The 25,897-nt window shown below is 34.5% G+C and overlaps 3 protein-coding genes across 4 annotated transcripts; 1 reads left to right on the forward strand and 2 right to left on the reverse strand.

Moving 5' to 3' along the window:
• Positions 1-206: 206 nt before the first annotated feature.
• Positions 207-5,215, forward strand: LOC130647090 (vesicle transport through interaction with t-SNAREs homolog 1A-like). The gene is made up of 8 exons (XM_057452816.1): positions 207-374; positions 1,011-1,069; positions 1,845-1,955; positions 2,173-2,259; positions 2,563-2,647; positions 2,769-2,839; positions 3,558-3,619; positions 3,901-5,215. The coding sequence occupies exons 1-8, from the start codon at positions 230-232 to the stop codon at positions 3,995-3,997; spliced, it is 717 nt and encodes a 238-aa protein (XP_057308799.1). The 5' UTR covers positions 207-229; the 3' UTR covers positions 3,998-5,215.
• A 2,108-nt stretch (positions 5,216-7,323) lies between these two features.
• On the reverse strand, positions 7,324-25,614 carry LOC130647093 (zinc finger C2HC domain-containing protein 1A-like). 2 transcript variants are annotated; one of them, XM_057452822.1, is made up of 9 exons: positions 25,446-25,614; positions 12,933-12,992; positions 12,413-12,492; positions 11,239-11,385; positions 10,112-10,399; positions 9,357-9,435; positions 8,673-8,783; positions 8,261-8,381; positions 7,324-7,888 (listed from the first exon to the last, which is right to left on the reverse strand). In XM_057452822.1, exons 2-9 carry the CDS (start codon positions 12,958-12,960, stop codon positions 7,573-7,575), a joined length of 1,170 nt encoding a protein of 389 aa, XP_057308805.1. In that variant the 5' UTR covers positions 12,961-12,992; positions 25,446-25,614; the 3' UTR covers positions 7,324-7,572. The 2 variants fall into 2 exon arrangements, with proteins under 2 accessions (XP_057308805.1, XP_057308806.1); XM_057452823.1 differs by having other exon boundaries at positions 11,254-11,385; positions 25,446-25,611.
• Positions 23,141-23,986, reverse strand: LOC130648059 (putative nuclease HARBI1). Its single transcript, XM_057454079.1, has one exon. The coding sequence runs from the start codon at positions 23,984-23,986 to the stop codon at positions 23,141-23,143; it is 846 nt and encodes a 281-aa protein (XP_057310062.1).
• Positions 25,615-25,897: the final 283 nt, after the last annotated feature.

The raw sequence follows: 25,897 nt of genomic DNA on the forward strand, positions 1-25,897 counted from the left end.
GTAAATTTGTTACTTTCTGTGTGTGCTATCTGATAAAATAATGTAAATATGTCACAGAATGGTATTTTGTTTGATGTGACTGCACAAAGTTTTCTTTAGTCAAAGGCTCTTTTTACCTAATTGAATGTTTTCCTAATTTACAATTGTGTTCCATCTTTATCATTGCTATATATATATATATATATATATATATATTTTTTTTTTAGAAGTTCATAGTAAAAATGATTCTATGTTATTGAAAAATATAGCTGTATCTGTAAATTCCAATTTAGTCACTGTCATGGGTGACCTATTTGCTGATTATGAAAATGACTTTGCAGTATTGAGTGCAGATATTGTCGCCAAGACAAATAAGACACCCAATGTGCATGGTGGTGAGTCGTTGCTTTTTGTTTACTTACTATACCTTTTGAAGCGATGCATCAAGACGATCCAGGCCTATCAATAAGGGGAGAGCAATTGCTATGCTCACGCAAAAACTCCCCCAATCCTGAGAAATAAGAAACTAGCTGAGCCATTAATTGCTCCCCCAATTCCTAAAAAGGTTTTTCTGACATAGCAATATCAATTCATCTCACATGAAAATCAGCGTTCTATATATACACATGGTTTTATGTTAACCCTGTCAGGTGTCGATGATCCTATCGTACTTGAGTAATAAAGCTTTTCTAATTGTTTATGTGAAATTATCCAGTGATTCTGCTTTAAGAATTTCCTGTTTTTTTTAACAAATACTAACCTGGTGAAACGATTGTTTGCAAATTTTCCATCTATTTTCCATTCATCTTTTTGAAAGAAGTTGTAATACATCAAGGGAAATAAATTTGGGTGTATCAACTAGGTATGCTGATGCATTTATGTGTACATAGTAATTGGCTTTTTGATTTTAATTTACAATACCCTAATAGTATATTGTAAAAATGTAAATTTCCGCAATGTATACCAGAAAACAGATATATGTTATATATATATTTTGCACTATGGAAGTTTGCTTTGTTTTAAATTTTTAGAAGAGAAGAGAATCTTAATAAACGAGGTTGAACAAAAGTTTGATGATGCACAAGAATTGGTAGATTATTTTTGTTGTTCTTGCTTTTTTATACGCCTAAACGCCATATCAGTTTTCTTTATGCACTGCAATGTGTTTTTTGTGGAGAAAAGTGACCACTCTGCATACTGCCAATGGAAATAAGAATTCTAGAAAGAAAGATTGTGCAGTTGAAGATTGGTCAAAGAGTCTTAAGAATTGTACAAAATGTGCAATAAGAAATTACGAAGACGAACATTTTAATTAAAATCGACAAATAAAAAGTTGCAAATCAGTATAACCGGAAGTACCTGTTGCTTTGTTTATATCTTAAGTCTTAACTAAGATTTATCCTAAATGTACTGTGAAGTATGAATGAGAATTTTAAATTCAACAAGGCAAACATTAATTCCGTAATCGTAATCTTTTCTTCTATACTCATTTCTTTCCTCAAGGTACACAAAATGATTATGTGACTGGGCTAGAGTGTACAGACGTATTTAAGTAGTTCTAACAAAAACTTCCAATAAATGACTTAAGGTGTTTTTTTAAAAAAAGGTACTCCATTTATACGAAGGTCCAATCCCTTTTACACCAACGCCCAATCTCTTAAACACCAACTCCTAATCCTTTATACACTGTGATAAATAAGAACTGCATTGCAAGCATAATTTAGTTTTCTATGCAACAGGATCTATATTTCTGCTCGAGGTAAAATGGGGTACTTGACGGACAATTTCCAACCAAACATTCTTAATTTGTGAAATAAGGAGTAAGCCTTGGGGCCTCATTTTAACAGTCACTTATTTTTTGTCAGTTGGAACAAATGGATCTTGAGGTTCGAGGTATGTCTGGTGAGACGAAAGCTAAATTTGGAACGAAGCTCAAATCTTATAAAGACGAAATCAGAAACTTGGAGATAAACTTTGTGAGCATGTTACCTTGATTACTTTTTATACTTTTATTAGAATTTAGCGAAATTGGCCGAAGACAATGTTGGGTTAGCAAGGCATACCCTTTAAGATCTTTCGACGGATATTCCTGAAATTTTGGAAATATTGTGAACTTTTTACATATTTTATTTCAACATTTGTTTCGATAATAAATTCAGCTTTAACATCAATTTTTTTGGTAACTTGTTTTAGAAAAAAGCAAAGATTGCTTTGACAGACTATGAGCATGCACGTAGTGAATTACTGAGTGGTGAAGATGGGGCACATTCTGAAGACCAGGTAAACTTGAACGTGATGGCAGTTTTTTTTATTGTTAATTAAGATATGATTCCATCCGCATTTCTTTTTGGGTTCCCTGCAGTACATTTATGGCAACTAAAGCACTGTCTTTAAGATACATGGCCTAGCGTTTCAACTGCTCAATGTTTTGAAAATTTTAAAACGGTTGATGTAGACTATGTTTTAAAAAACGGCAGCGAAAAGTTGTTTATGTTAGTTCTGTGTCCTCCTTTCATACAGTAAGCGTCTAGTTTTTTGGTTACTTTTATTTTCACGGGGATATCTCCATACAATCCTTTTTAGAGGTCAAGACTGTTGGAAAATAATGAGCGACTCGAAAGAACAAACAGACGTTTAGATGAAGGATACAAAGTTTGTATCGAGACAGGTCAGTCATCATATACAACCCTAACATTCATTAGGATTTTTTACCAATTTTTGAGACTGGTGTATAGAAAAGGAGAACTTCGTAATAACACAACCCTGAAAAAGGTTTTGTTTCATTTCAGAGGAGATTGGTGAGGAGATTTTAACAAATTTGGGAAGAGATCGAGAAACGATGACGAAAACGAGGGATCGAGTGAGTATTTTAATTAGAGATATTTTCGCGAGAAAAACTTTCGCAAATTTCGCATTTTTGGCTCTTTCCGCGTAACGTTATCTTGTGAAACTTTCAAAATAACCATTCACGAAAGTTTACTAACTATTTCAACTTTTTAAAATCTTGGGATTTTAAAATTATATTTGCAATATATTGGCACGTTCAAAGTTTATGTATGTTAAAATTACATAATAACGGTCTTTGTTTCTCAGTAAGCAAATCGAAAACTTATAAATTACGAATTGCGAAAGTTTATCTTGCGAATTCTAATTTCAGATATTGCGAAAGTTTTTCTCACGAAAGTTTTTCCATTAAATTATGAACTTAATAAAAGCGAAACAGAGTGCAAGGGATAAATCAATCAATTAAAAGATTGATGCAAGAAAAAAATCAAAAGGAAGGCCAAGCCACTCAAATAAATGCCTGCAAAAAAATTAATTAATTTACAGTCGACCCCAACTGTGAAAATTACTGCCGCTGAGTGATATGCAGAGAACCCTTAACTTTCGCTCAGCGCATCCATACGATAGTGTGGAGTAGGTTAACATAGTGATAAGAATTTTTGCGCAACAAGAATTAAAAATTTTGCACGTAGTGTTTGGAGCCCAAAAGAGAGAATATTGCTGCGAATGAATAAGTAGTTGTTGTTGTTGTTGTTGCTGTCGCCGTAACAAAGCCACAATGTTTTTTGTTCTAGCTTCGAAATACCAACGCAGATCTTACAAAAAGTTCTCGTATACTCACGACAATGATGAAAAGGTATGTTGACAAATAAAAACGGCACGTGTTTCTGATGAAAACTCGCTTCCAGAAATGCGGTACCCTCGTAACGTTTTTCAATCAATTGCGACTTCTCGTTCTCGTTGACAAAACACTTCACGAACCTCGATAGATCAAACTTTACCGCTCAAGTAGGCATACATTTGTAGTACGAAGTACAAACGACATAGCTATGCCAAACTTTAAAATTTAAACGACTTGTTAATAGTCGCCACATATAATCTCAATCTGTATTTTATATCAAGTTGTTTTTTTTTTAGGGTTGTTCAAAACCGCATCTTGCTCTTCTTCGTCTGTCTATGTATAATATCCGTTATCTGTGTCGTTATTTATTACGCTGCTAAAAAGAATCCATGAACACGAGAATTTCGTGTGGACCGAACATCACGAAATGGTGGCAACGCGAGAATTTCGTGTGGACCGAACACCACGAAAGGGTGGCAACTCCTAAAATATCCGTGACATTTAAAAAGAAAAGCTTAAAAAAGTGACAATTTTTGCAAAAAAGTCGTAAAAACAGAAAGTAAACGTTTTATTTATGCTTTTTTGGTCTAAAAGTTTTCGTGCCACCCTATCGTAAGTGCAGCCGTCTATTTGTATATATTTTATTTCAATAACGCCTGTGGGCATTTTTATAACTTATACTGTTCTGGTTCTTATATCGTATTTTCGTTACTAGGAATTTGTATGTATACTGTAGTGAATTTTCCTGTTAGTTTTGCCTTATTGTAGATTTAGACCATTCTCCTATTGCCGTATTAAAAATGTTTTTTTTTTCTTTTTAAAATTACAGCCCTTGTTTAAAAAAAACAGTCAGATAGATTTATGTAAACCCATTTTGTAGAACACTTAGGAATGAAAATGCAAATCAAGAAGGTCTTTATACAAAATCCATAATTTGACTGACCTTTTGTTTGTAAAATTATTTTGTCAATAAACCCCCCACAGACGATCTAAACTAATTACGCATCAGATGAACAAAAAGAGTATGGTATTTGTTGTGAAGCCTGTTCTAAAATTTGTTGGGAAGTAAAACCATTGAGCTACAAAAATTCTTCGTTGTTCGGATCAAGATTTGCCCTAGGTTTTTTTGTCACATGGTAACATAGAGCTTGCAGATTTGAATCTCGTTGTGTAATAAAAGAAACATTTCTAAAAATTTATAAAGTCATAGCATGCTTCTCAGCAGAAAACCTGTCCATTCAGCAATTTACGTTTTTAAACATTTTGTGATTTGACAGTAGAAGGTACCAATAATCTCAGTCAAAAGTTTCTTGCGAACCTGTTTCTTCTAACAAGGCCAACGTGTATGTCCTGTTTTATTATACCGATGAATATCTATATTATAATGCCCGTATACGTCTGTCCGTCCGTCCGTCCGTCCGTTTGTCTGTCACGCAAAATGGTAGCTTAGCTGCGACGGGCGAACCCGTGGATTTTTCCACGGGCTAACGACTAGTATATTTATATTTATTAGCAGTTTTGTTTTTCAAATGTTAAATTTTGATTCCAAGCGTGTGTTTTATACGCGCTTGTAAAACATGTACTCGAAGAATAATAATGAAGCCCCAACGATTTGTTAGAGTTTTTCCACTTGCCAAATTTTGTGTTCTGGTGTTTCTAGGTGTATTACCATTTATTAAAGTACATGTAGAAATCTGTTCTTATTGTTCATCTTTTTTATATTCGTCCTTCCTCATTTCCAGGTCGTTGCTGTTTTGTGTTACCCAGGCTCCGTGTTGTGGGTAAATGCATTCAGAGAAATCAAAATTCAATATATCTTGACATGCGAAACTGTTCGTTTTACACGAAATTTACAGCCTCGTTTCCAGGGCATATTAAAACTTTTTGACGTTTGGACGACGCTCATTGTCAATTATTATTATTCCGAATATACAGGATAGCCACTTTCCTTGCGCAGGAAAAAAAGAAAAAAGCCCTGGGAACGAGGTTGGCGAAATTTATTGCTTCATTGAGGAAAATAACGTTCTTTCCTCGTTCAAGTGGTATGTTATCTTATTATCCTTATCCCAAGGGTTTGCTGCCTGATGTCAAAGTCGTTAACGTTCATTTGATACCGACGGCCGTAATGTCAAAGAGCCAAGAACCCCTAGGGACGAGGCTAGAACCTTTTTTAATAAACATTAATTTTAAAGATTCCTTGACGTGTGTTTTTTCCTCCTAAGCGGCATCTGATTATCGCACAACCCTCTAACTGGGCATGTCCAGCCTACCTGTATGACAAAACATAAAATATTCGTGAACTTTGTCCCGAAAAGCCATTTTAGGTGTCTATTTATATGTGTGTTGGCTGACTATCTCCAGCGAGGTTAAATTAATTCAATGTTTAAATAGCATTCCTACTTCGCAGGACAAGACAATTCTTACACCAGATGATAATTTTACGCTTTCGCTTTTGTTCAAAGTTTATTCCACCAGGCCGGACTGTCGTGCTGACGAATCAAGCCAAATCCTTCTTACGTTGGTTGGCCTAAATTTCCGCCGTCTTGTGGTCAGAAAAGATACAAGATGCCCTGGAGGGACGAGGTTGATGTAGACTCAATTTTATAATAAGATGCAGTGAGGTGCCGCCCAAGTGGCCAGTCCTATTTACCGAGCTTAATCCCCTTCATATTGGGCAAATTCACCTCCATAACAGGTACACGGCATTATGCAACCTGGTTCTCAGAGTCTTGTGGCCTCTGAGCCGTTATTACGGAGCCGCTACCAACTTCATCAACAAGGCAAAATGCCGTGAGAACGGATACACGGCATTATGCTGCCCACATGCTTGTTTCCAACACGCTGGCCGATCTTGTATAACCTGTCCATTTTCATAACAACGTTTCTTGTTTTTTTGAGAAGTATCATTTACTTTGACGTTGCAATCGGCGAAAGACAACTTACGAAAATTAAAACAGCCTAAAATGCAGATTTGGCGACAGTGAATAAATCATTGCGATTGGTCAAAATTTCCAATTGGGTCTGATATAACACTTGGTTTAAACAGTTCCTTACTCGTCAAATAATTGACGCCCTCGATGATCTCCAACCTCATTCCCAAGCTTTTTAAGCTTTTCCATAGGTTTTCCCAAGCACTCAGAAACATAGAATTAGCATTTAGGGTCTTTATTCATCATATAATCAATTCATTTACATGGAGAAAAAACTTCAAGATCATTTTTTCAACAACATAAAAAGCACTGTCATCATAAATTCTTCACCAGAAACATAAAAGACAAATAGCTGCAAAAAAGTTTAATTACTCACGAGTTATTGTTGCATTGTAGACTTACCCAAAAGTCTTCTGCACCCAAATTTTCAAGGTTACAAAATAACAGGGAAAATAACTTAAAGACGAAATTTTTTCGCAATATTTCAGTATTTTCGCAAAATTAAAAAGCGCTAAGAATTCTCCTTTTTGAGGCGATGAAATTGCCGCATATTTTATTTCGAAAACTTTATTTTCTACAATGATGAATAAAATTTTTGAAATTGCAAAAATTTACACCTCTAAAGTTTTTTAAAATTAACAGTCGTGAAAACTTCTATTTTTAAGTTGAGCGATAAACACCGTAAAGCTTAATAGCGTTACTGGTGCGCAATAACATATGAAAAAACGGTTTGGCTGCCCGAGGCTTAGTTGTGTCCTGTTCGGGTAATCAAGGAAGTACCATAGAATCTTCAATATACCTATAATTAACTCTTTTAATGGTAAAAGTAAAAATCAATTCGCCAATATTTACAACACACGGTTACGAAACAAATATTTATACGCTATTAACAAATAGAATTCTATAAATAAACTACAAATAAAAAAAAAAAACCTTGTGCTTAAGCCTTCTAAGGACGAGGTTACTCGAATTTTTGGATATTTTTTTTATGCAGCCTGAATGAAACTTAAGAAAGAAGATATGAACAGGTAATAATGTTTACGTCAGAGCCATTCTTCGGACACCGCATTCGCAACAAAACTTTGCGTTCGTTACCGGATATTTTGTTCCGCAATCGTGACAAAAATTCGCCATTTTGCGACGGCCGGCACTGACGTTTCTTTCTTCGCCCAATCCGCTTTCTTTGCTTCTAGAGGATGGTCTGACAACTCCGACGGGATGCTCTTTTTTATTCGTTCGATAAGTAAAATTGTCGTTTAAATCCATCCCAGAATCCAATTCGTCATAGTTTGACGGCGTGCGTGCGTTTTTACCAGAATCGTGTCGTTTCAAGTCTTCGAACCATTTCGGGTCACTATCGTAAATTTAGTAAACTTTATCAATCAACAATAGAAAATTTTGAAAGCCATAATCACATAAATCATCAAAATAATCATTGGCTCCACGAAAAAGTAAATTTAACAACGGTTTTAAGATTCACGATAAAACCTGGTTCACACAAGCAAAACTATACTAAAGTTATTGCGATTTTATGGCGATATAAAAACAAGAGATATTTACGAAGTAGATTGTTTTACGTGTAAGTGTAATAAAAGGTAATAAAGAAGAGTGTAATAAAGTTTTAAAGTGAGAAAAGAAAGATTTATTTCACTAGTGTAAACAACCCTTAAAATTAAGTTTGTACGTAGTATGGTGGAATCAAAGAAAATGACTGCAGAGGACATACCCGTTACGATTTTTTCCTGACCTTGGTTTTTCATTATCAGAACCTGGACTCGAGAATCCTGAACTGGTTTTTGAATATCTCGAGTTGGTGTTTAGCGGACGTTCATCGTTGTCATTTCGAGCTGAAAAGTGAAAAAAAAGCCTTTACAAGTCTGGCAGGTTGGGAAGAAGGAAGGTGCCATCCAAATTGAATCAATGAGTTCCCATGATTTTGTTCATACAGAATCGTCTAAATCTTCTGTTCAACTAGTTAACGACGCAGCTTTTTTAGGTGGGAATTGAAGCCATGACTTTCAGTCGGGCACTCTGAGACAAAATGTAAACAGTACTTTATACTGCTATCATGTTGTGTCAGTCAATATCACCAATTTTATAGAGTTTATTTTTAAATAAGGCTTTAGAAGAGGTGTTACCTTTTCTTCTCCCTGCTATAACGGTATCTGATTTAGATTTTTTCTCCGGAAGTGGAATATTCCTTCTGATGGGTCCAGGTGAGGTTACAGGTTTTGCACCGGGCGAAGAAACTAAACGGGAAATTATTAATAAAAGCAGGTATTAACAGAGAGAATACGTACAGACATTTTCAGTACTGGGTTAGAGTAAAATGTAGTGTTGTCAGCCCAGTTGAAACCATCTACTGACCGCGTTCCGGTTTGTGTAGCAGGAGAGCAAGTTAGACCAATGCTTTACGTATATCTGACGAATATGCAGAGACACAAGACACGTCTTTTACAAACACAATTTTAACACTACACAACTTCACTATTAACAGGAAAGAAGAGACTGCATTTTATAGTAACCTCTTTATTTTTTCACGGAAGGAAACTGCTGGTTTTTTGCAGCTTCGTCGTTCCACCAAGCCATTGTTGAGGTGTAAGTGTATTTTCGAAAGGGAAATTGTATAATAAGACACTGTATAAACATAATTCTCCCACCACACAATAATGATAACAGAAAAAAAATCCAGAAAAAAACACAGATTTTACAGGTTAAAACAAATTTTTGCCCTGCAAATAAACTCTCAGAGAAGTATTATATATTTCTACCAATTTTTGACCTAAAAATGAGCTCTCAAAGAAGTAATATATATTTCATACCGGGTCCGGAAGATCCCCCTCTGCGTTTTACTGGAGATTCTGCAGAGACTTTCCTTTGTCCAGGCATCGGCGGCTTATACTAAAATATAAAAAGATTACAATAATATAGTTTCTTTTAGAGGCATAGTTGAATAAGTGTGTATTAATAATCCATGATTATAAACAATCTGTTACGATCATTCATATCTTTCTCATCGTAATATTTCGACCTACTTCGCGCATGTCATTATCAGACGGGTGACGGAAGGAAACGGTTGAAGTCACTACGTTGACATCTGAAACAATGCAGTGACTTCTCCTAATATGTGTGAACATTTGTTTTCCATGTCTGCCGTCACATACTGGCTAACAATAACTTACACTTCCATTTTTAACGAAAAAATGTATGGCAAGCAACTTTGGAAAAACTATAGAATACCCCCCGCCCCCAATAAAAAACGTTCTTTGTTAACCAAAATCGGATGTCAATTAGCTTTTGTTTAATGGAGTGTTAGATTAAACAAGCTGGTAAAAAAAGCGTTATATCTTTTTTGTTCAAAGATCCTTTCTTATAGCATTGGACTAAATTTATGGGTTCATTTGTAAGGTCGTGTATTTCTAAGTTATTTTTTTTTATTTTTTGGCATTTTTGATATATTTTTTGGCTTATCTTTAATTTTTTAGTTCCGCGGACTCGAATTTCGATATATTTTAGTAAATTAAGATAATATAAATTGAACTAAAATTATTTAAATAGAAAAAACGGACTAACAAACCTGCTGTCGTTTTTGTTGTTTTTCTTTCTTCGCGGAGAACTTCGAATCGCCAGACTGCTTTGGTAAACGTGACTTCTGTTCCTTGCAAAAATTGATATGTCTTTCTGCAGCGCTTTCATTGAATCTCCTATTACAGTACTGACATTGGATATAATCTGGATTAAAAGTCGGCGATGGGGGAGGGGGTAATGCTGCTCCAGTTTTTTGAGCTGCAGTAACACCTCGGGCTGCACGGATGGTTTTAATAAACTCCTCATGTTGTCGTCTCCAGTCCTTTTTTCTAGGTGCCTATGACGCCAAGAATAGCTTGTACAAATTCATACACAACACACATATAGACACGTTAGAAATGTCTGCAAAGATATTTCAAATATTGGTGATTTTAATCTTAAAAAATAAATTATATTCTATCCTGAAAAGTGAAAAATTGATATTTAGTAAAAATAGTGAAGTACTAAAAGTCAGGTCGAAAGCACAGATGAACATTCCAGTTGTTTTGTAAAAGAAAAATGCCCGTGCAAAACTTGAAGAAACATCCATAATCAGACTATGAAATGTTTCCCTAAATCGTTTCCCCAAAATAATAAAACATTTGAGAAACATAAACACTGATGCATTAAATGAAAATTAAATATCTCGTCGCATATCTTAAACCTCACAACAACAAACTTAACATAACGCTGACACCAGGTAGCCGCAAAAATTTTGAAATAAATTTAACAATTTTTTAACGATGAACATAAAAAAATTCTCAGACCACAAAACACGAGGTTATAAATTGACTAATTTTTCTTCCTGCTGCAATGGTATGGAACTCAAGGTAACAGATGGAAAAACCAAAGTCAAATGAGTGTGAACCACATACCATACAACACCTATACTTAACGTTAACAAGTATTCACCCACATTAAAAATAAAACTTTCGAAACAGAAAATCCATGACTTTCCGAAGATGGTTTATGACTTTTTCTAGATTACACGCATTCAATAAATATTATTATTTACCCAGAATAGCCTCTTCAGTTCCTAATAGAACTGTAATCAATGATGGTCCTGCGAAGGCATAAAGCTCCAATTTGAGCAACGGAAGGCGTGCGTTTATAGAAATTTTTATGACTTGAGGTTACCTTGTGAGAATTTACCTTTTGCACAACTGATGGTGTGACATTTGTTTTCTTAACGTCCACTGCTTCTAGCCCTTGTAATCTTTGCTTCCTTGAATTAAATACTTTTCTTGGCTTGCTAACCTTGTCACATATTTTAGAATGGCGAGCCTAAAAAGTTAGAGGAGAAATAGGGGAACACAAAGTAGATGATAAAAGCTGTTTGATTTAACTTATATTATAAATCCAGGAAATCTGGCTTTAAATGTGTTCTTTATTTTTTCACATACCAAGTCTATAGTATGGTCCTTACTTCTTCCAATCTATATTAGTCTTACACCATTTCACAATTTTTTAAAACAATAACAAGTTTTGCAAACTCGCACCAGCTGATTAGAAAATTTTTGTCTTGTAATATATATCCACATTTTTTGTGATTTTTAAGAAAAAAGAAAAAATCTGTAAAATTTCAGCCTATCCATTGTTCTTATAGTGTCCTTACTTTTCAGGAGTAACCAGCCAGTAGTAACCAGTTTTAATAAAATCGTTCTAGTAAAAAAAAGTTCAGTAAAGCTCTTTTTGCTGAAATATCAGTTGCATAAGTGTCTAAACTAAGCATGCTTGTGATTTAAAGCTTACCACAATGATAGTACAACTCAATAAATGTGTTACAAAAACAATTTTAAAATTACGTCAGTACTTAAAAAATTGTCATATATATTGACTGCAAAATGACAAATTCTAGTCCTGATAATACAAAAACCCTGGTCAGTTGTATTGGTATGAATCGAAGAATGGGTAGGTTGGTAACAAGTTTGCGTTACAGTTTAGCTACACAATAACACTGTTGTCTGTTGGCTTTTAGGAAAAAGATTTTTTTTGAAAAGCCCATTTATTAAGAAAACAAGGGCAGCAAATGTCAATTCAGGAAATAATCAGCAAAACCCAATAAAGTTTGTAAAAGTTACAAAATTTTAACATCTGATGTCCGAAAAAAGAAGTTATGCTTAATTAAAGTTGTTGCTGGTACAGTAAACACTTATGTGCAAGAAATTCACAGCGTTTTATTTAAACGTGAAAGAGTATACGTCAACTTATTATGTTCTTCTTATAGTATTTACTTTCAAGTTCACCGGTTTTGCCATTCGACATTCTTGCACAAATCGTCATATATATACATCTCAACAAAGTGACTTACTAATGATTCAAGATTAAACTTTCGTCCACATTTATTGCATTCTTCCAACTGAACTGGCACATACTCTTCTTCATCATCCTCTACAAAAAGGAAAACATTTCTTCTGGGTTGAGGTCACATTGGTTTTAAAATAAAAAAAAGTATAAAAAGTATGAAAATAACAAGACAGTGCGACTGGGAAAATCTTTTTATAACAGAAAAAAGCCTTTTTTCAACTTTACCAAAAATTATTGCTTTTAAAAAGGTAGTCAGCAAATTTCTGGACATAAATTTTTAAGCCTTTTTCCAGTATCATTAATAAAAGGGTCTGTAATCAACCATACTTAAAAAACTCCTATTTGATCGTTAGACAAGCATTTAACAGAAGAAAAAAACAACACATTGGATGAGATTTTTAAAAGTTTTTATCCATGATTTTTTAGAATGTGGGTACAGCACCGTCCAGGAAGAAATAATAGAAGTAGTATATATATATATTGCCAAAACATCCTCATCCTACAGGACAAGTTCGAAAACATACCATAATCATCAGAACTGTAGTCAGACATTTTTTATTTAATATTAATTTTCTTTTTTATTTCTAAAAAGAAAATGTATAAGCATATAATGAAAATTTCCCATCATAACAAAGTCAAATATGTATACATATACAATTTTTTTTTACATTACACAGTTGCTGAAGAGGTGCTGAACAGTTGCTAAAACATAAACTTATATGTGGTTTATCGTCCCACACTTTCATCAGAGAAAGATCAATCTGCAATAAGTAAATGGCTAGCCAGCTGAACGTTTAAAAATCAAGAGTAAGTTTATGGAGCCTTATACTTTGCAACTATTTTAGAACAATATTAGAACATGTTCAAAAATATAAAATCAGAGTAAGTTTATGGAGCCTTATACTTTGCAACTATTTTAGAACAATATTAGAACATGTTCAAAAATATAAAATCAGAGTAAGTTTATGGAGCCTTATACTTTGCAACTATTTTAGAACAATATTAGAACATGTTCAAAAATATCAGACATAAGGGTTGTTGCGAATGGCGCCTTTTATAAATCAAAAGTGAACATGAATGTATATATCGGATTCATTCATAATTAAAAATTATTCAGGTGTGAACGTGTTGTTAAAGTTGTAATTCAGTTTTACCATATATACCAGGAATTTAATTGGTATTTTAATTATACAAATATGGCAAATAACATAGTTAAGAGAAGGATTGAGAGGATGATATGCATAAAGCACTGGCGTTATGCAAGCCTATTGCAAAAGAGGTATATATAAACATAACCTTAATCAAGTATTGTAATGCAAGTTTGATAATACAACAATAAGTTTCATTATTTCTCCTTGCTTTTATATTTATATATAAAATTTCTTTTTGGTGTAAAGTTGTTAAATCTTTGCTTCTGTTTCCCTCAAAGAAATGGATAAAGGAAGGTCACTTTCCAAAGCTGGTTGAAAATGTGTTTTTACTGAATAGGAGGAAGTTGAACTGAAAAAGTGTATTGGTGTGGTTTGTGAAAATGGAGTCAGTCCAAAATTAGTGTAGATACGAGTAAGTATTTCATAGTACACCAAACCAACTTTATTATGCTCATCTTTTTTTCCTTGTTTGTTTTTTATTTATAAAGTTTTCTTTTTATCACAAGTTAGTAAAGCGGTACGTGACAGTCAATGATATCAACACACCATTCGTATCAAACCGCCCTGGAAGGACTGGATGAAGTCATTTATGAAGAAAAATTAACTTTCTCTGAAAAAAGTATCAATGATTTGCATTTCCGGAAAGTCTAATACTGCCAATCCTTTCGTAATTTACAATTTTTTTGACAAGCTAGAAGGGATTTTGAAAGTCATATCCTTCCCTTTTGAGTATTTACAGGATATATATTATACTATATGCTTCTTTTCAGGTGATAGGTCCAACAACACAACCAGCGCTCAAGCTATCATTTAGGGCCAGTAAGAAAAACATAACAACGCTGTTGTTGAAGTTCTTGAACCTTTGATCATATTTCCAGATAAAAACTTTTAGTCCACTTGGAGAGGAGAAAATGGTCTGCCAAACACATTTTATGCTGTCACACCAAATAGATGGATGGATACAGTACTGGAATCAGGACACCTAACATCGTGTATCGCGTATCATGCGCGTTGCGCACGATTTATGATGCTGTCGCGATAGTAAATTTTTTGGCATCGTGAAGGTCGTGATCCATCGTGGGGTCGATTTTCACGATGCATAGTGACTTTCGCAATCCATATCGCAACCGTCATGATACATCTTTAAACATTATAACAATTGCGTAATTAATGTCATGAGAGAATAGCGCAATTAAATATGAATAATTGTTTTTTGTTTTTGTTTTAAATCAAAAATATTTTCGTTGTAAAATCGTTGGATGTATAGACAAAAGATATAGCATTTCTTTCGTGTGCAGAACAATAACATTCGCATAAGTGTTTACAAAATCGGAGATACTTTAACAAATAAATTCAATTGTGAATAAAAGATGTTCGTGTGCTAAAACAATAGAGACACGAAGGGTAATTAACTTTTTAAACATTTTTTTGTGTTAATCCCTTACCAAAATGCTGATAGACCAATGTTGTTGCTTTATGAAATTGAAGATTGGGAGTCAGTAAATGTGCAAAAACACACTCTACCGTAAACGTTAAATTGATGTTTCCAGTCCCTTAAAGTCAAACTTCTCAAAGTTGACTGATGGGGTAAAATTTTGTGTCACTGGGGTTAAATAAAACAAACTTTAGAGCATTATTTAACAGGTATTTATCAAAAGCATGGGAAGATTTTTCCTTTTGACAGAAACGCAAATGACAAGAGTCCAGGCTATTGCAGACTATTATATTCCAACCAACAGCAATGCCCACAGCATCATATAATTAATCATAGAGCAGGAGCATACTAGAATGCTAAAAGCAAAGAAGAAAACTCTGGAAAACAACCCTTAAAGAAAGCCTTCAAGATATACAAAATCAACTTGGGAATATTTGTAGCAAATGGTGGCGAATGAGGAAAGTAATCAATGTTTTATTCTTTTTCAGATGATGAAAAAACCAAGATCCCTGCAAAATCTCCAAATATCCTTCTGGAAAAAAAAACGTAAGGTGTTCTTAATGCTGTGATAATTGGCACTATACACTGTGGAGCAGAAATGATTTTGAAATAGGCAATGATATGTTCTTCTGTAATGAATACCTTAAGTAAATGTATCTTGCTATATATAATTATTGTTAAACTACATATACTTGTTGATATATACATTTAAGTCAATATTATTAGGTAATGATAGTTCAGTGTGATGGCTGTGATAATTGGCAATATACCCTGTGCACCAGTAATAATAAAAACCATGCACAACCTGGGTCTCCAATAAAAGTCCTTTGAAATTTACCGTTCATAGAGAATTTTCTTTTGCTCTGGTAGCAAGAAGTCATCTCTCCTGGCCATAACAGTCAGCAATAGGGTCACATGTCGATAAAAAGACTGGAGCTAGTTTGAAAATTTTTAACAAAAAAGGTCGAAGATAGCCAAGATGGTGGTTGAGCGAGAAGAAACAAAAAAAATTAAAAAGCAATGTGGAGTCATATGAAGTTTTAACAAGAAAGTGGATATATCATTTAGAATTTGACATGCAAATCTTTGAGGCGAGTCAAAGTTGTAAAAGTACTTCAAAATTCCTTTAACAAAAAAACATCTATATTACATACAATACTATTGAGGTGATAATTTGGGGAATATATACATTTCTTCTTATGCTTAGAGGACTAAAAAGTGATTTAGGATTGAATTTAAAGGTTTCCATGTAAAGATTTATACTGTATACATCATGAAATTAAATCATAAAATTAGGATAAATTGATTGATTGCTTTGATTTTCACTTGCTGCAACTCGCTTTGGCTGCGATAATTTTGTTTATAAAAAGGGATGATTGCTCTTTCTAAATAACATCAAATCACAGCAAGTATAGTGGTTTGCTCACCTTAAGATCAGTAATACGAAGGGCATATACACTAGGATATAATTTCCGGGGTCTGGCAATGTTTAAAGGAAATCCAAGGTATAAAATGATGTTGGACTTATATTATTGAGCTTAAAAAGTTAGCTAAGTCTTTTTAAATTTTTTAAAAAGCTCTTTTCGTTCTTAAGATATTCACATTTAAGGAATTTCAGATTTAATTATGCTGCATGAATTGTGATGTCATAATTCAGTAATAGCAAATTTAGAAATTTTCTTTCATCAGTAAATTTAGACCTGTTAAGGGGTGTGCATTCAAACTTTATCAATGCATAGATATTATAAAGGTTAATTAATTAGCATAAATTTTTTGCCAAAATGACACTCGCTTGCTTGTCCCAGGCCTCTTAATTTTTTGCTGACGAACTCATAACTTAGCTAACTAACAAATAGTCAGAGGCAAGTGATTATTTCAATACATAGAGGCTTAAGAAATGTGTTTTACATAAGCGTTTAAATATATTGAAGTCAACAGAGGCAAGTTCATGATGTTGGTGTATATTCTGGAAGCTATACTCCAAGAAAGAATAGACATATAACAAATTGATTTCAGTCGAAAATATAGGAAGTTCTTACCAGAGGTTTATTGAGAAGCAATTTCCCCCTTGTTACAGAAGTTGACCTTTGATATTTCAGATTGAAAAAATGTTGAATGCTTAAAGGAGAGGTACCGTTTTAAGTTCGATATATAAGGTCGCAATGGACAGAAGGGCATTTTCAAGAAAACGAAGAAAGGGTATGTACAGCTAGTATATCACTATTTATTTACATCTAATAAACTCCTTCTTAGCCTTACTCCCGACTAAAGCCAGCTAGCATAAGACTGCTGACTTAGCTGGAATAATATTAAAACTTAGATAGCATATATAGCTATAGCTAGTAGCTATCGCTACTTTAAGAAGAGTTAGCTAACTCCCATAAAAAAAAAAAAAACAGTGCCATTAAACTAGCATAAAATTTACAACTTAGCTGGGATAAAACTATCAATTTTGCTAGCATAAAATTAACTATTTTAGCTGGTATAAAATCAGCAAAATATAGTACTGGAAAAAGGTTGTTTTGTGACGTACGGAGTGTGGTTTCTACACGGAGTAATACTCCGTATAGCTGCGATACAGAGTTTGGTTTAGCTATACGGAGTCTGCCAACGAATGTTCTTAAAGTGGAAATATTGCAATATATGACAGTTTAAAACTATTTCTGAAAAAAAATGAAAAATAATCACCATAAAGAACAAGTTAAAAAAACAAGCACGTCATTTTCCTACTTTTTATCCATCGTAAACATACAAGGTATATTGTAGTTATATGGAGTGTGGGAACATTATAGTTTGATTGCAAAAAAATGATTATGGCATACAGATTGTGAGATACCGGGAGTATGTTATGCAGAATTCACTATTGGGAGTATGCAGAATTTACTATAAGGAGTATGCCATCGGACTGTGACATGCTTCATATACTAAGTATGCTATACTGAGTGTGACAGGCTATGTATATGGAATGTGAGATGCTTAGTATACGGAGTGTGACATGCTTAGTATACAGAGTATGACATGCTTAATATACGAAGTATGCTATACGGAGTGTGACAGGCTTAGTATACGGAGTGTGCTATGCTAAGTATGCGGAGTGTGAAATGTTTCAGGGAATTCAATGAGACGCGTGCGATTGCACGCACGCGCACGCACCCACACACACGTAACGGCTATTAAGGCGTGCGAATCAACGAACGCGCTTATTACGCTCTTTACTTGCGTAAAATAACAAATATTAACGAAGGAATTATAAAAGTCGATTTTCTACAGCGCAGTTAATGTCGCCGCTTAAGGCTCTGCTTTAAGCATTTAACTATTAAAAACTGTATTCCAAAAATCAACCATTTTACATCCACAGCTTCAACTGTATCATTAAAAACAGCGTATAATCACTTGTGGTTAAATTAAATTTTTTTAAAAAGTTAATTAAATGTATGTTGAACATTTTTTTTAAAAATTAAATTTAATTTAAAATAAAACCTCAATAAAGAAAAAATGACTCCCATTTTTACCATTGTTATAGATAATAGATAACCTACAGAGAAAATATAACCCTGGGAACAAGGTTGGGGATAAATAGCACTACAAACAAAATGACAGACCATTTCAATAGTGCAACGTGTAGCACGTGTCAGCGTCTCTTTGTCCACTGTTTAAATTTAATTATAGGGTATATTTACCTATTATAAATTACTTTCTACAACGAACCAAGGTGTTTTGTTAATATATTTAGCACTTTTACACCACTTAAAGAAAACTCATGGGACTGATAAGAGTGAAATAAACCAGGAAAAAAATCGGGAAAACGCACAAGGAAATTTTCTAAAATAGATTTACGCGTGTGATGTGTAGCACGCGTGTTGTTTTCTTCATGGAATTCCCTGTGTTTGGTAGGAACAGAATTCAATGTATTGTTAATGAGTTAAGGTTTACAATGGCTGGTATAAAAGTACACGATTTTAAAGTTACATAATAAAAAGTCATTGATTGTATGGTTAGTTTTATTGCATACAGAAATATACAAAACAAAGTTATAAATCCTAGAATGAATATAATGGAAGCCATAAAAATAAACTTTACACAAAACGCAAATAGTAAACTACATCATACAGTTGGACTGCCGGTAATTGAACACCTGTTAACTCGAACTTTTATTAGCTGGAACTGTTATCTACGGAATTGGTACTCTGCATTCTTGCCTCATGCTTTAGACGTTTTTCTTCTTACACAAATTATTTGCTTGTTTTAGGCACAATTTTCTAAACTAGAATAGCTCAGAGTAATTTTTTAATAAGAATGCTTAGTTTAGACTTCGACGTTCATGCTGCATTCGCTAATTTCTAGCCAAACCAGTCTCGGCATTATACTCTTAAAGCTGTCTGCGCCGCTCACAGCTTTGAGATATTTGAATATTTCCGTCTATACAGAGTAAACATGTCGCTATACGAAGTTATACTCCAACGCATACCTATATGGAGCCGTACTCCGTATAGCTGCACACTCCGAATGGAACAGTGTAACATATCGAGCGCACAACGTGAGCGGACTCCCTCGATACGCGATGTACAGCATTTATAATAATAAAAAAAGATTAAAATAAATTGTCACGATCTATCCATAATCTAGTATCGTGCAAAATCCATCTCGATGTGTCGCGATGGTAGGTGATAATGAGAATAAAGAAAAAAGTTTTTTTAATGAGAATAAAGAGAAAGCTCTTTTTTTTTTCAAACACATCTCTGCTTTATCATTTTTTTTATTTTAAATAAGTGTATATTGTAAGAAAATTTTTAACTTTCGTATTTATTAAAGTAATTCTAAGCATTACTTTTTAACATATTTTTTTCCTTTTAAAATGCAATCTAAAAAACCATTTCTATGTAACCTTTCAATGTCTAGCCAAACCAGTCTCAGCATTATACTCTCAAAGCTCACGGCTTTGAGATATTTAAATATTTCCGTCTATACGGAGTAAACATGTCGCTATACGAAGTTATACTCCAAATACGCATACCTATACGGAGCCGTACTCCGTATAGCTGCACACTCCGAATGGAACAGTGTAACATATCGAGTGCACAACGTACTTTTTTTTCCTTTTAAAATGCAATCTAAAAAACCTTTTCTATCACCTTTCTTCCTTCTTAAATTTTTAAAATGTGATCTAAAACTAGTAGGAATGTCACCTCACATAGCTTGTTCTAGCTACAACTGTCCACATTAAAAAAAATCCTTATTGGGAAATCTTATAATTTCTAAACCAGGAAATAATTTCCCGATAAAGAAATAAAGCCGCAATCAAAAATATGTTATGTTCGCGTCCTCCGACTGACTCACTATTGGTAATAAAAACCCGGGTCGGTAAGTCAGAAAAAAAACAGAAATTTTTTTCCAATCCAAATGCAAAAAAAGGTCATGAAATTTGGGTTACCACAACTCTTAATTAGCATGAACGATTTCATATTTTTCTCAAATATATTTTGGGACTTACTTACAGTCATTGTTTAGAAAAAAAGAAGAGAAAATTCGTCTCACAAGAATTCATTGGTGCGGCAATTTCATATGGCCATGTTTTAGTAATTAAGATAATTTTATGTGACCGACATCAATAGTGTGATACGGGTTCAACCTTGCAATTCCTGTAGAAATTAATTCGTTTAGGGTACTCCTGTGTTACTGACATTTTACGGGGCGGCGAAAAAGGGTCTGCAAACGATGTCGAGTGACGCTATACTTTTTTGGCCCTGAGAACGAATTTACTTGCTCCAATCTAAAAATTCCGGAAAAAAATCCGGCGACAGACCGGCGGACTCATATTTGCAGGGTCTTGAGGACGCGAACATAACATATTTTTGATGGGGCTTAACCTTCTTTAACCTTTTTTAGTATTTTCTGATATATTAGGTTCTGACCCATGCATTTTCTGATATTCTAGGTTCTACAAAACATGTCACTGGCCCATGCAATACTCCGTCCGGAACACGCTGCGGTACTGCTAATGCAGAAAGCCCCAGGATATGTTTCACCAAATTTAATTTGGTGAAACATAATTAGTAAACTTTTTTCGCTTTGGTAAAGATGAAACCATTTGATCGATTACCATGGAGCACGTAGGAACTTGTTTTTTTATACGATTCAACCGAAAAGGGCATGTGAAATATTCCGCTTGTGACCCTGTCCCCTCCGCTCCACAACACTTTCTATATTGATTGCTTTTACAAGCATGAGTACTGTTTCAACTACTTGGACCTATAACTATTTGTTGAGAAAATTTTGAAGATAAAAAAACAATCCTTTTATCACAAACAATAGGACACAAGACAGAGCTAACAACAAAGAAAAGGGAATAAAAAAATGTTAGCATACATTTTTCAGCTAACTATAGAATACCCCCATAAAAAAAATTAGGGGCTGTTTATATGAGAGGCGGGACGGGACGAATGCCGGGACGGGACGTTTGCCGGGATCCTGCTCTCATTGATAATTAAACTTAAAATCACTTTGCGTTTATATGGAAAATTTTTGTCCCGGGACAATTTCGTCCCGTCCCGGCTGAGCGGGATCCCGCTTGAGCTAAGCGGGATCCCGGCTTAGGCGGGACGTTTTTTTCCATATAAACACATTGTCCCGGGACAAACGAGGTAATATTTGCATATTTCAATAGAAAGAAAAAAACAAACATGGCTGCTAAACGTGCACTTGTTAAGAAGCCAACAGATGTTCCAACCAAGAAAAAGTGTTTTAGATTCAATGATGAAATGGTTTTTAACCTCATTAACTGTCTATTAGATTATAAAGCAAAGTGTGAGTTTGAGAACATTGATTTTGATGCAGACAAACCAATGCAATACAAAGTCATTCAAACTGAGTTGGCAAAATTATATCAAAATGAAGAAGAAGTGTTTGGGCCAGTGGAGGATACCTCCACTGAGCTCTCCCAAGAAAATGTTAGGGAAATGAAAAAAATGATAGCAAGAGGCTACCAAAGAGTGTTAGAAAAAATAAAAGATTTATGGCAGGGATTTTCTAAAGCAGCAATTAGTGGCACGCGTAGTGGCTGTGGCAGATTAGTGTATGAACACTATGACAGTTTGAAGCTCCTTTGGAGTGGAAGTGCAAACACAGAGCCCCTACCCAATGGCATTGATAGTGCTGATGTGAATCAAACAAAATCAAGTAATGAAATGTTATCTGACCATGATGATCCAACTGCAAATATTAATAGTGTTGACAGTGGTGAATATGAAGATCAGGCAGATGACGATAATTTGAGCTTGTCATCAAGTGATCAGTCAGTCTCGAAAAATTCACTCATTGTTACTTCCACACCAAAAACTGCATCAGCAGTGCCAAAACTTATTGATAATAAAAGAAAACAACTTGAGAGAAAGTTGTCATCTGCTCAGCGTGATACCTTACTGTTGAGAGAAGCAAAAGAAGAAAGATTTGATCGTAAAGAGCTCCAAGAGATGATTAAAAATTCTAATGAGTCCTTTACAGCTGCACTTAATAATATAAGCCAGGCTATGTTGCAAATTAGCGAAACTATGTCACACTCCATGCAGCTGATGGCACAATCATTCAGCCAGCAAGCAGGTCCAAGCTCACAAAATTATGAAAGCTATGGTAGACGTCACCATTTTCAGCATATAAATCCAAATTGTAATGTCGTCTCAAGCATCGTAACCCAAAACAACAACATAAGTCCCAACGATCCCAGTGGCGGTGGTTATTATCAATCATTAATGAGGGAATGATACGAAGAAAAAAAAACATGTGTATATAGTTCAGAGAGTGTTTCAGGAACAATTACATTGATGCAAGTTTATGTTCACAGACAAACCTAAAAGTTATATTATGTTGATTGCCTAAACATTTATGTTATGTTAGTTGCCCAACAAACTATATGCCCAAAACGTTCTAATCCGTAGATTTTTAACAAAAATTAACAACAAACAAAAATATTTTCACTGTGAGTTACATTGAGCATAATAGGCTTTCAAATCTTTAGCAGTATCAGAAGAAACTTTTTATTGAAATTAATGTGCGAATGTTTGAATTTAGCCTTTATCATTTCCTTTTACAGAACATGCAATACTTTATAAATCTTTACATTTTTTGTATATATTGTATATATATATAATTGTTAGTATGGAAGACTGTCCTGTATAAAATTTGTTATTACTTCCCGTACAACATCACCCTCTGCAAGATTTCCTAAATACACAGAGTAATCTAATTGTTGTGTCTCTGCTTTATGCTTTTCTATTTCAATTTTCACCAAATCAGGGTCAATAACACATTTGTTAAGTTCACATATATTGTGCAGCACAAAACATGCATAGATTGCCACAGGAACAAAATCTATTTTTAAATCAACTTTCTTTGCTAAAAAACCCCATCTGGCTTTTAAGCGTCCAAAAGCACACTCGACTGGGTTTCTTGCTGACTGGAGCATGTTGTTAAATAACACTTGAGCATTTGTTGAACAACTATGGTACTCTTTCATACAGTACGGTGTCAAGGGGTATGCAGGGTCACCAATCAAATAGTTTGGAACTTTGGCTCGGCCTGGCAGGATGTCCTCATAAGTAATGGGTATTTCCTCATCTTTAAGTTTAGCAGCAATATTTGAGTTGGCGAACACCTTCGCGTCATGTACACTGCCTGGCCACCTACAATCAACATCCATGAAATAGCCACGGAAATCGCATACTGCCTGAACGTTAAGAGAAAAATACATTTTGTAAGAAAAATAATCTTGTGAATGTTCACTAGGTCGTAAAATTTGTACGTGGGTGCCATCTATGCAGCCAAAAGCTTGCGTCATTCCAAATTTGGCCTCAAATTCTCCTACTTTTTCAAGCATCTCTTCTTTCGTTTTTGGCAGGGCTATGTATTTTGGTCCAAGCTTGTAAGTTATGCAGTTACAAACATCTCTTATGACTTTTGACACCGTAGATATGTGCAGGCCAAAAGTGTTTGCTGTCATTGACAAAGATCCTGTGTCTTTCAAGTAGTACAACGTTACTGCAACTTTTTTTTCTGCAGACAAGGCTCGATAATTTGGAGATGTGTTGTCAGGAGTTATTCATATGCGTATTTGATCTACTAAATCAGTAAACATAGCCTTTGTCATTCTGAAGTTCTTTTTCCAATCCTCCTCGGGAAGAACATCAAAAAACATGTTCAACCACCACTGTTCCACTCGTCCTTGTTTGAACCATGTTAAACGAGGAATTCGGTTTTTCCTTTGCTCTTTCAATGCTTTCTGTTTTTTTATCCAACAGTTTCTTTTGCTTCCACTCAAAAGTGATGCAGTTAAAAGAGTTCTATAGTGAGTGTATTGAAGTGCTAAAATCATTAACAATGTATTGAGCTGCAACAACAATGTTGATGATGTTAAAAAAATCTGTTCATTCGCTTGCAATTTTGTTTTGTTTTCGTTTTGACGCGCCATTATACTTTAGAAAAATTTAAATTTGGCGCTTGTGTTGTGAAATCGTCCCGGCTCACTTTTTTCCATATAAAGGCGGGATAAAATCATCCCGGCAAACGTCCCATCCCGGCAATCGTCCCGTCCCGCCTCTCATATAAACAGCCCCTTAGACTATAAAACTCTGCAACACAGCAACGCAATAATAAAAAATAAACTAACAAATATAGCAGCAGCAACGCAGCTACGCAAAGCTCACTATTTCTAGATTAACACATAGTTGGTCAGTTAAACTGAAGTAATATATCAACAAACATACCAAGTTGGTTTGTTACACTAAACATTTCGCAATATAACGACTTCGCTTTCATGATTCTATAGTTTAGCCTCATAGTGTATACATTCGTAATGACAAAATTTTCGTTCTTTAAATAGTTTCCTTATTCATTTAATATTTTTAGTTATTAAAAAACATTTATATAATGTTATATAATGTTTTTTAAACTGGTTTAATTTTAAAAACGAAACTTTTGCTCAGATCCCTCTGAACTATCTAAAACCATTTTCAACCATTTTTCTGAGTAGCTGTGTTGCTGAGCATCTACGTTTTGCTGTATTGCTGAATAGTCGTGTTACTGAGTAGCAACGTAGCTGAGCATCTTTGTTGCTGTATTGCTGAGTAGCTGAGTAGATGCGTTGCTGCGTAGCTGAGCATCTATGTTGCTGTATTGCTGAGTAGCTGCGTAGCTGAGCATCTACGTTGCTGTATTGCTGAGTAGATGCATTGCTGCGTAGCTGAGCATCTACATTGCTGTATTGCTAAGTATGTGCGTTGCTGAGTTACATAGTTTTAATTTTTTTATGGGGAGGGGGGGGGGGGGGGGGAGGGTATTCTATAGTTGCTTCCATTTTCTATTGGTATATTGTATATATCTTCACTGTCAACTGCATTAACCTAAAATGTCATTGCCAAGTGCCGGCGTTCATTCTTGACATTTAGAATTTATATATTTACCTTGTTAGGGAAAGTATCCAGAGTCTGCCATCTATCTAGGTAGCTAGTTATCTGTGTTGTACTATGATGTCTGTTGGTTAGGTTGTTTTGATAGCTAGAGGCTACACTACTTCTAGATAATTATAAACTAGAGTAACTCTGGGATCACTTTATCATCGTTCAACAACTTATGCGTTATTATTATTAAAAAGCATCGGTTTATCACACGTAGTAACAAATAATAGAACATGAAATATTCATGATCCAAATCTGATGTATGGCGGTGATTTCCTGCCGCCATTTTTTCTGTTTATGTTCCGTTCTCGATTATTCAAACACTAAGCAAAGAGGTTTTGCACCAAGAGTTAACCAACGGAACGGCTTTATAAATGGCGGCCGCGTAAAACTTTCCGTGCCACCACACACGTTTTCTCGAAATAAAAATCTTCTTTGTGTTTTAACATCTTCCGATA

Source organism: Hydractinia symbiolongicarpus, chromosome 6, assembly GCF_029227915.1.
Source record: "Hydractinia symbiolongicarpus strain clone_291-10 chromosome 6, HSymV2.1, whole genome shotgun sequence".
Classification (NCBI taxonomy): domain Eukaryota; kingdom Metazoa; phylum Cnidaria; class Hydrozoa; order Anthoathecata; family Hydractiniidae; genus Hydractinia; species Hydractinia symbiolongicarpus.